This window comes from Hemibagrus wyckioides, linkage group LG04 (genome assembly GCF_019097595.1).
Source record: "Hemibagrus wyckioides isolate EC202008001 linkage group LG04, SWU_Hwy_1.0, whole genome shotgun sequence".
In the NCBI taxonomy this organism is placed as follows: Eukaryota; Metazoa; Chordata; class Actinopteri; order Siluriformes; family Bagridae; genus Hemibagrus; species Hemibagrus wyckioides.
In genome coordinates, this window is record NC_080713.1 from 18734076 (window position 1) to 18745500 (window position 11425).

An 11425-nucleotide genomic window follows, 5' to 3' on the forward strand; every position below is an offset into this window, starting at 1 on the left:
TAGACAGACAACCACACACACTCACACTCACTCCTATAGGCAATTTAGAATTACCAGTCAACCTAATGTACGTGTTTTTGGACTGTGGGAGGAAACCGGAGTACCTGGAGTAAACCCACGCAGGCACAGGGATATCATGCAAACTCCACACAGAAAGGCCCCTAGGAATCATAACCCTGAAAGAATAAAAGCATTTTCTTGTAATGTTAAGTGTAAGCTAAGCCATATCAGCTCACCCATACCTGCCTGAATTATAGTTTATAAATTATTTTATTAGAGCATTTAGCCTACTCAGTTCTGTCTAATGAACATGATAAATGGGAATTCGTTGAAATAACTCTACTTTTATAAGTTTGTAGACATATGCAGACAACTCACTTATTTAATGTAGCCTGAGTGCTGCTTAAATGCTTCCCCAGGATACTACTCTAGTGACAAAAGTACTGAGAGTGTGGGATTTGCTGTACAAGACGTATGATGCAATTGTGCAGGGTATGGGGCAAAATGGAGAGTCATCTGCAGGGGAAACGGAGCTGACTGATTTCAAACAGAGGAATACGCTCAATGCCCACACATTGAGACATATTGCTGTTGGGTCTGGCATGTATAAAACTTTATGAATCACTGTCTGTGGATGGAAAAGTCAAACTCAGGAAAACTTCTAAGTTTATCCATTGAAACCTCCAAACACGTAATGTAATCATGGGCCAGCTGTGTGCACTTGTAAAGTTGTTATAATCCCCCTTGCTCCTATAAACAGGAAAATACATAATATACAGCATCATGTGCACATTCACAAAATTATAGTTTACTCCGGGATCCTGCCAAGTTCTCCTTTTTTGGAAATGACTGCCATGTTTGTTCAAATGATTGAGATTTGATTATTGATGTTTTATTTATTTATTTATTTTTTTTTTTAAAAAAGTAGATCTAATGATACTGCCATTATTCACAAGTGATAAGGGTTAAGCGACTTCAGCTGAAATCTGCACTACTCCGGTGATGTTCCTTTAAAAGGAGTCTCATAAATGTCTCATTCAATTTTTATGCAATATGTTTAAAAGCTTTAAAAACCGATATGAAATGAGTTGAAGCAACAATTTGTAACTGTCATGTAGGTGAAAACGATGCGCTTTTGGTGTTTGGTGAAAAATACGCCACGTCTACGAAGCTGACATATAAGAAGAACTGTTTAAGTTGTTTCCTTTACATGCTTTGTTTTCTTTTCGAGCAGACCAGAGAAACCCGGAGCGCGAGCTCTGTCGTGTTTGCTTGTTCTCTCTGTGTGAGCAACTCTCAGCGTCGAGGGGTGGACGTGATCTTTCAAACATCAGATCAGCGCGTTTATGTATTGGGTGCCCGGAAATTTTTTCCAAATAAACACAGCTTGATTCGACTTGGGTGGGCAGACTTATCAACAGACTAATTCTATAAACAAATGAGGGAATAAACCGAGCTCACCATTGGCTGGTGGGTAGGGGACACACGGGAAGAGAGAAGGCAGAGAGACGAAGAGACGGGGCTTTTGGGGCAATGAAATTTTAATTAATGTGGGTGGGCTGAGAGAAACACAACGAGTGTTTATCATAGACAATTTATTTTCCAGCGCTAAGTCAACATAAAAAAGCAAAACGTGCAACAATTAACGTTGCTGACTAGTGCAGGACAGCCAGACGGACTGACTCTCGGGCGTCGTTGTAGCATCTCTATGGACCGCAGCTCGCGCTCTTTTGATCCGGCGCGCATTTAACGGGACTCAACATGAACTTATACCACGGCCGGGTATCGCAGGGACCCGCGGGTCTCAGCCTTACCAATTCGTCCCTGATCTATCTGTATGGTGGAGAAGTGGGAGGCGTGATACCGGCACTGGGACTCGCATCAGCTCGACAGGAACCTCCACAGAAGCCTCCGTACAGTTACATCGCGCTCATCGCCATGGCCATCAAGAGCGCACCAGGCAAGCGCGCCACGCTGAGCGGTATCTACCAGTTTATTATGGACCGCTTTCCGTTTTATCACGACAACAAACAGGGCTGGCAAAACTCCATTCGACACAACCTGTCGCTGAACGACTGCTTCATCAAAGTGCCCAGGGAGAAAGGGCGCCCGGGTAAGGGCAGCTACTGGACACTAGACCCTAAGTGCCTGGACATGTTTGAGAACGGCAACTACAGGAGGAGGAAAAGGAAGTCCAAAATGCAGGAGTCTAGCGAGGCTAAACCAAGTCACAAACGAAACCGGGGTCCGACTCCTCTGGTTCCGGGCACCACCAAACTTTGCGCAGGAACGCCGGCTTTGAAAGACGGGACCATGACTAGTGAAAAGCCACTGGCTGAAATGATAATTCAGCACAAAGACCAAGAACTTCCACCTCGAGGACATCTGAGCTACTCTCCTCCCAGCTCTCTGAAACACTGTCGTGGCGCAAATCCGGCCAGCGCGCGTCCCCGCTCCGTAACCGCGGATCAAAGCGCGCCTCCGCCGAAGCCCAAGCATCAGTCAGAACTGCTGTCTCCACAGGTGCGCGAAATGCACACTGGGAATTCCACGAGCGCAGACAGCACTGCTGGCACTCCGACTCTGGGTTGGGCGAAACTTCGCGATGCTCTTCCAAAGGGAGACTCCAAAGATCTAACGGACAGCAAGAAGACTTCAGACAAATCGAAAGAATTTAGCATAGATAGCATTTTAGCAAAAAAGGTGAACCGGCTCCAACGTAGGTGCAGCTGCGGAGGCTCAGAGTCTGCGTGTCTAGAAACGCGTCAGCGCGCGCTCGCGTCAGCGCTACTTCCGGCTGCGCACGCGCCGCACCTTTATCCGAGAGCCTACCCGCTGTGCTCCTATATGTCCCTGGCGTGGCCTGAAACTCTGCTCCAGTACTGCGAGAAGAGGGGTGAAAAATTTGTCTGAGATATGACAGATATCAACACGGGACATCTGACTGAGGAATCAAACTCACATCTGTAGCAGTTGTTCTTAACGCGAATAGAGCAGGAACTCACTGCAGCTCAGAGTCAAGACTCCTCAACTCACCTGATCCAGCTGATGACATCTGTCGAAGAAGCTCTGATAGGCTATACAGATGTGTTTTAATAACTGGAGGTGGTGAAAGTCCCTAGTATTGCATGAAATTTGTTGTTAAGAGGTCTTAGAGTGCTGGCTGAACTCATAAAATAGAAGATTTGCTTCAATTAACGCAGGCATTGAACTAACATGCACACTTATGAATTAAGATCTACAGTGTTTAATTAACTCCTGCAGTGTTCATTTGGGTCCAAGCTGATTATTTTCCAATAACCGAGTGTTAGTGGGTGCTCTGAAGTGTTTTATAAGCTCTTATAACACAGCCCATAATTACAATTAGCCAAGAATTTCTTATGATTATCGAATGACACATCACATGTTAAACCTTTTATAGTTACAGGCAACGGTGTGGAACATTAGTTCCTCTTATCACCAATGTTACACCAGTTATAAAGAGTCACACCCTCACTAGCATCTATTTTCTGTCTTTTGAAACAACAAAATGCAGATGTGAAGCAGCGTTATCAAGAAACCAGAAATAAGTTTCCACGACAGAAAACTGCTTAAAACGTGCTGACACAGAAGACTCCTTCTATAAATGTTAAATTTCAATCTCTAGAAAGTATATATCTTTGCTGAATAACAAATCTTTTATTATTAGCTGTAGATTGGGGTACATGTGAAAGTTGTTACTACACTGTCAGAAAAAAGGGTACCGCGGAGGTACAATTTTGTTCCTAGGGGAACAAAAAATAGGTACAAAACAGGGTATACCTTGGGGTACAATTATGTTCCCAAAACAAGTTATAAATGTACAACTAGAGGTACAAAATTGTACCCTTCATGGTACCACTCCAGCGACGACCACTTGTACCTTAAAAGGTACAGTTTTGTACCTTTCTTTCTGAGAGTGTACAAAAACATGAACGTATTTGAATTCCGCTGGCATTACTGTTGGCAAAGACATGCTGTTTATTATTAATCAACATCTTCTGACCAGTCAGAATAAAATATCCAGCAGTGCTGTGGGATAAGACACAGTAATAAGGGCTTATTTCAATACCTTATTTCAATAACTGCCATAAATTATTATTATTATTATTATTATTATTATTATTATTATTATTATTATTGTTGTTGTTGTTGTTGTTGTTTGGCACAGCTTGGGTGGCCCACTTCAAAGGTTCACATAAGGCTGACAGTAGTTAGCTCGGTTGATGGATTATCCGTCGAGAGCTGCTCCATGCAAACCCTCATGGATGTTGCTGTTTAAATGTAAATGTTTATTTGAACTTTGATTATTATGCTCCTTTCAGTGCTTGTAAAAGAAATGCAAGATAAATTACAAATTGTATCATGTTGTTGCTTTTCTTCGCTCCTTAAGTACCTCATGGATGCAAATAGTTTGGAACATTTCTGAGGAAAAACATAAAAGGAGTGAACGAGTGGTGTCTGTGGAACACTTATTGTATAAATAAAATATTTTTTACACAACAACTTTTTATGTGTAATCTCTGTTAGTAATGTGTGTGTGTGTGTGTGTGTGTGTGTGTGTGTGTGTGTGCTTGTTTTTCCAGATGTTATTTCCTATACTGTCTAAATGCTCTTTTCATTTTAATATGAATTTATTTATTTATTTTTTTAAACTTATTATTTTAATATGAAACCAGATGTGTCTGTTCATGAACAGCTGACAAAGTGTTCTTGTGAACACTTGTGAACACAGTGTGAATTTTAATAAAATAATAAATTAGGCACTTGATATAAGGCACCCTAAAATAGCTGTTAGTGTTAAGGATTTTCATTGCCTTTAAATAAGTCTTTTGTCAACTATATGATCATTTGTTCTCTTACTAGCTTTTTTTAGTGTAATGTTTTATGATTGGCATTTTATTTGCAAGAACAAGAATTTTGTTCTAAAATAATTAGGGATTAAAATATGATACTTTAAACTTAAAGTAGCACTTGGACCTGAATACAGATGGTGACAGTGGACAGTTTCATAGTGAATTTCTTGTCTAGATTTATCTTTAGGGATAAAATCTAATCTTAGTCTGAAGAGCCAGCCCCTTGGGTACCCACTTTATCCCATGCCACTATATATAGCCATGTGTCTGATTCAGCTGCACAGCCTCTCTGTGTAGCTTTACAGAGTGCAAATCAGGAATGCTCGTGGAAATAAATAAACTTCCCCACATTTGAGAAGGGGGACTCACATTCACAAGCATTTCCTGTGTATAGGATTCTTTTGGTCAGACGTGTAAATAGAGCGACATCCACCCGAAGGCTGGGAGTGAGCGAGAGGCAGCGGCTCTCATTTATCCCCCTGTGCAGATGTGCTGTAAAGATGAAGCAGGCGGGAACTTTCCCCTTTCTCTCAGCCTGAAGCTTTCAAGCCAGTTATGAAGTGACTATAACAGTCATTAATTCAACTCATAGTTCGACTTGACATTCACAGGCTGAGAGTACTTATGTGCATGATCAGACAACAAATTAAATTATGTCAATCTGAATAATTAACCATGAAGCTTGGATTCTTTGTCAGTGAATTGTAATACAATTTGTACAATTCTGAAGTGTCACTGTGAGAAAGTGCCTCACATTCATAATAACCCACACAACCTCATCACTTTCATTACATCATTTTAATATTATTATTACAATAGCTTATCATTTTGTGCCTCTGTAGCAGAACACATATCCATGAATGACATTTTTTTTCATTGACTAATCAGACACTTCAAAAACATCATCTTTATAGACTCAGATGGCTGAACTGGATGGTTTTATGAAACCATCCCTTATCGAAGAATTAAATACTGATTATAAATTTTCACATGGGATGATGTCAATAATGTGTGGGGAAAATGGGTAACGTGAAGCAGCATTTCAATGCACATGTGAACAATATGCGATCATGTAAACAAAGTATTATTTATGTGAGAAAAATAACACAGGAAAAATAAGTCATGTGCATTCCATTTGAAAAATGTGTGAATGGTGAAGCGTCTAAAGATTACGTGTAAATTTCAGATTGTGAATTGTGACTTTTCTGACGCAGGTTTTTATTTTCATCAAAAAACGTAGTATATGGGAACAATACTGATCCTTAAATCAATTTGTTCTACAAAATTGATTTAAGAGAGAAAAAAAAAAGAATGTGTCAAGTTAGAAAGTACTGCCTTTTTCAGGGATTATGGTTAAAAATAGTGTCTATGAATCATACAGTGATCAAACACATAAAGACTAGTGAATAATGCTCAAAATCAGACCACTGCTACATGTTTTATGCCCATGTGCATAATCTTTGAGCTGGAATACATATCTGCATATTTGTAGAAATGGAAAACTGCTAAATGTTCTTCCAATATAAACATTCCTGTGGGACAGGACACTCTACCAAAAGCCCGACAGCTTCACTGTTTCTAGCACAAAGTGTTCTTATCTGGTCTTTTCTTGGAATGAAAATTCCATTGCAAATGTATTGTACCAGTTTTGTTCCATTACTCAATCAGTAATTTATAATCCAACAAAACATACTGCAAAAAATAAATATACCATAAATATCGGCAAATGCACTTGATATAACAAATCAAAGATTATTAATCATGTTTCTAGATATTCAAACTTGTTGAAAATGTCCATATTCCTTTGGCAGATAAAATGTGCCTGCTTCAAATGTTTATATCTAGAAAGAAGCAAACTGAGCTGCCAGAAAGAAGACATAAGTTTTAAACTTTGAAATAAGTACATGTGTCTATATGAAATGGGTTGAATGGTCTCATAGTTCTTATATAATACTCATAATGAGAAATATTAGATAACATTTTTCTGATTTCTTCAGTTGCTAAGGAACTCAAGCCTGCAACACCTACACATCTGCCATTCATGAAGACCTAAAGATCAATAATTACAAGTTGACCTAGTTCATTTTATTTGAATACCCTAATGCCCTCTTCCAAAGAAGAATTATGAATAACATTTATGTGAAGGTTTATCACATGCTATCCATAACCATTATACAAAAGCAGCGTTTGAGCCTTGCCTAAGTCTTTCTTCTGTGGCCACGAGTATGATATCACAGACGGCAAAAGTTTCTCTTGACAGCTCAGAGTTTATGGGCCACAGATTAGAGGGAAAACTCAAAGAATAACATTTTCAGTTTGGGTTTATTCTTTCACCAGCTTCGTATTAAAATAAACATAGAAAAGAAAGATGATCCTCCAAAGTGTTTAAAGCGTAAAATATCTGCATTTAGGTCTTAGAGAGCATCATCCCCATGTTCACATTTATTTTTGATGGGAAACAGAGCACTTTCCCTCTGTGCAGCCATAACCACAAATGCCCCAGGGGGAAAGCTGTCAAAGACAAGCAGTTTTTTTTTTTTTTTGCTATAAACTAGCTGATAGACAATCAAAATAGAAAGATTTAAGCACGGTGGCTTAGTGGTTAGTACTGTTGCCTCACAGTAAGAAGGTCCTGGGTTCAAGTCCCCGGGGAGGGGCCTTTCTGTGTAGAGTTCTGCGTGGGTTTACTCTGGGTACTCAGGTTTCCTTCCATGGTCCAAAAACATGTACATTAGGTTGATTGGTAATTCTAAATTGTCTGTGTGTGGTTGTCTGTCTATATGTGGCCCTGCGATGGACTGGTGACCTGTCCAGGGTGTACCCCTGCCTTTTGCCCAATGTGCGCTGGGATAGGCTCCAGCAGACCCCCATGACCCTAATTAGGAATAAAGCAGGTATACACAATGGATGGATGCACATTTTCTCTTTTTCATCATCAGATTTTGTAGAGATATTCTGCCTAGACACAGGTGAAAGAGCTCAAGAACTTAAGTGAAAGACTTAAGGGTAAAAGTTCTGAAATGCTTCAAAGCTTGGGACTTTTAACTGTAATCAGGTGTGAGCTAAGCCACCATCTGTGTTTACTTAGTGCTCCAAATATCTTTATGTGTATTTGTATTTAAACCAAACACAAATAGGGTGTGGCCTAAACCTGAAAACTTCACATTCAGAATGAACCAAAAGACGGCAGTGTCAGTAAGGTCTGTAGCTTCTGGCTCTGACAGCACCTTTACCTCAGTTCCTGTTCAAAATGGCTTTCAACAAGATTTTGTTTGTTTGTCTGTCTGCAATATTTTCTAATGATTTTAGTCGCTTCGGTTATTTTGAACTAGCCTTATTTAAATCACTTCAGCCCGAGAGTTACTAAAGATACATCATGTTAATGAATGTGGTCTTTGTTTGTCCTGTGAGCTTCACAGCTGACTACTGACTCACAAGAAACTCAGTCACTGGGGGTTTTAAACGTTCCTGCAGGATCTAAGTTCTAGTAGGATATAGTTTCAACCTTTCTGGCAGCTTACTTTAAAAAAAACATGCATATGTATCTATTTAAAGCACATGATATGTTCATTGCAAATCATTTATTTTGCATTTGGTTACATCCCCAAACCGATGTCCTCAGGACACATTAATATTCTGAACATAATCTGTCTGTTTAAATATTAGGCTTATTATTCTAATGTGTACAATTACACTCTGTCTATTTATTTTGGCCATAGAGCTTTTTATTCCGTAACTTTCCACTACCAGAACACATCAGGTCTGAGTTTCTATATCTTTTTTTTTTTTTTTCTGAATCTTTATTTATAGGCAACTTGTTTTTAGAGATATTGAGGTTCAGATAAAACTCATTCAATTCAATTCAGTTTAATTCAAGTCAGTTTAATCCAATCCAATTCAAATCAATTCAATAGATCGATCAATTCTCTAGATAAGTATATATAGAATATAGAAATCTTAAAAGTAAACACAAACAACTTATATGCTAGTGGGTTGTGATTTCCAACTAGTATGAACACTGCTTCCTTATAGTATATTTCACATTTCTTGCCACACTTGGACCTTCATATCTACTCAAGTTGTCAATGTGAGTTAACATTAAGTTGCAAAGGCCTGATTAGGGTGAGATTAAGAGAAAGAAGTAAGATTGTAACTGTTTGAAGTGTCTTCATCTTCATTTCATCTGCGATCACAGCTCAAGTCAGCATTGAATCATAATTTTTAAGAGCAGTGCCTTCAAAAGGGGTTTAATCTTGCTGTTTGTTATATATTTTCACTCTCTACATAAACAGACCTCAGTTGTCCAAATATGTGCTCAGTGCAGCGGGTGGGCTGGCTGTGATGAAGATTGATGAGATTGCTGTGAGGAACATTCACTGCTAATCCGGTTACACTTCCTGGCACACTGTTTTATACATCATTATCCAAGTGTGGAGAATAGAACATGAAGAAATGACAAAGGATATAGCACAGACATGTGAGGAGTTAAAGGAAAAATCAGCCTAAAGTGTCTTAGTAAGCTGCTGGGCCAAAGTAAGCCTCCAGAACAGCTTTAATGTGCCTTGACACAGCTTCTACAAGTCTCTGGAACTGTACTAGAAGGATGAACTCCATCCATCCATCCATTTTTGTACTGTTTATCTCTGCACAAAGAACCTGGAATCTATCCCAAGGGATTTGGGGCACAAGGCAAAAGACACTCTGGATGTGTTACCAATCCACCACAGGGCAGAATAACACACACACACACCCCACAGACAATTTAGACATGCTATTCAGCCTACTATGTCTTTGTAAAGTGGGAGAACACCAGGAAGCATGGAGTAAATATGCAAACTCCACACACACACACACACACACACACACACACATGGTAGAGGTGGGATTCAAACCATCATCCCCAGAGGTGCATGCCAAATGTGCAAGGATTAACACCATACTTTAAAAAGATATTCCCTCAATTGGCATTGAGATGCTGGTTATTGAGTGTGCTGTCTAACACATCAATCCAAACTCTCTCAGAGGTGTTCAACAAACCATTGCATATGATTCAGCCTCATCAAACCTTTCAGTGATCCTTTGGGCCCTGTGGATAGAGACACTGTCACAATATATCATTATATGATAGAGATGATCAGCCAAAAGTACTCTAAGTGGATAAATGGACCTGAACCATGTTTGCAAATCATGTACATATTCCAGTACACAAAAAAAATCGGTGTTACAGCGCTCAGAACTGCATAAACCTCAAATGTATTAATCAAGGTCAGGGTATAATTCAAAGTCACATCTGCTGTAGTAATTCCATTACTTTATACAAACAAATTGAGTAACATCATACAGCATTGGAAAAGTAATAATATTTCTTTAGGTCACTTAAATAAAGATTTCTCTAGCTTCTACAGCTCCGAGAAGAATACTGACAGAAATTATTGATATTTTTATGTTTGCATGGCTCACTTCAGGGTGGGATCATGGCCATGCATATGCACATGCCCATGGAATAGCAACCACACACATGGATTTGTATTAATTCCAGCCACTGAGACACATTCAAAAGAGTCAGGTATCCCTATCCTTGATGAATAACTTAAAACGGTGGAACTATATATTGAAAAGCTCTTTTGTCACCAGGAACTCTCTGAAGATTGAATGTTTACATACCTTTTAAAATTTTCATGGCTGGAAAGCTGTAACATGAGGTTAGCACAATAAATAGCCATCCCGCTCACACATATGGTTCCTAGATCACACTGTGAAAATTAAAAATAACAACGAAAAACAAAGAGCTCTTTAGAAATAAACTTGTTCAAGTGTTGTCGCTTGGGCCAAACCGATTCTTACATAAATAACCATAATATTTGGTATTTTAGTGTATTTTGCACTCGCCGGATTAGAAATGGCCACCTTCGGATCAGCTAAGCAAGCCAAAAGAGCCAAGGGTATTTTTATTTGTATTTACCACATTTTACTACATATTAAAATATAAGCATTAACAATATCTGCTCAGACCCGGGGGTTTACGCTGTGCAAGGAAAATATATAACTAAATTCTGACTGTAACTGAGTTTACTATAGATTTTAAACTGAAGTCGTATTAGATTTATTTTATTAGTAATAGTTAGGTCATTAGCTGACCAAAGTGCAGCTGCCTCTCAGTTTGGTTTAGAATCAGTTTGCTGTTTGTTTCCTGGCTCACTTCCAAGCGCACTGGGTCATTGGCCTTGAGGCAACCGTGACACCCTTGTTGCGTCACGTTTATCTAAAAACTGACCACCCATGAACTGAGGAACGTTTTTTTTTTTTTACTGTGTCTATTATCTGTCAATCCCTATTACAGGCTGAATTAATTAGTAGCCTAGATGTTTATAAATGTTCTTCTTTCATAGCTGTTACATGTTATTAAGCCTCCTTTGTGAATGAATAATGAGTGCATTATATAGTGCAAGATATGATCTGGGACTTGCACGTGCTATGTGTCAGTGACCCGTGCAGACAGGTCATAGCAAGGTCAAGAGGTCCAAGGCTATCAGGAACCATTTGTGCCAAAT

General features: G+C 39.1%; 1 protein-coding gene across 1 annotated transcript; it reads left to right on the forward strand.

Moving 5' to 3' along the window:
• Positions 1-1365: 1365 nt before the first annotated feature.
• On the forward strand, positions 1366-4511 carry foxl1 (forkhead box L1). Its single transcript, XM_058387135.1, has one exon. It carries the CDS (start codon positions 1762-1764, stop codon positions 2911-2913), a length of 1152 nt encoding a protein of 383 aa, XP_058243118.1. The 5' UTR covers positions 1366-1761; the 3' UTR covers positions 2914-4511.
• Positions 4512-11425: the final 6914 nt, after the last annotated feature.

Coding starts and splice junctions, on each gene's coding strand:
- foxl1 (XM_058387135.1), top strand. CDS start 1,762: ATGAACTTATACCACGGCCGGGTATCGCAGGGACCCGCGGGTCTCAGC.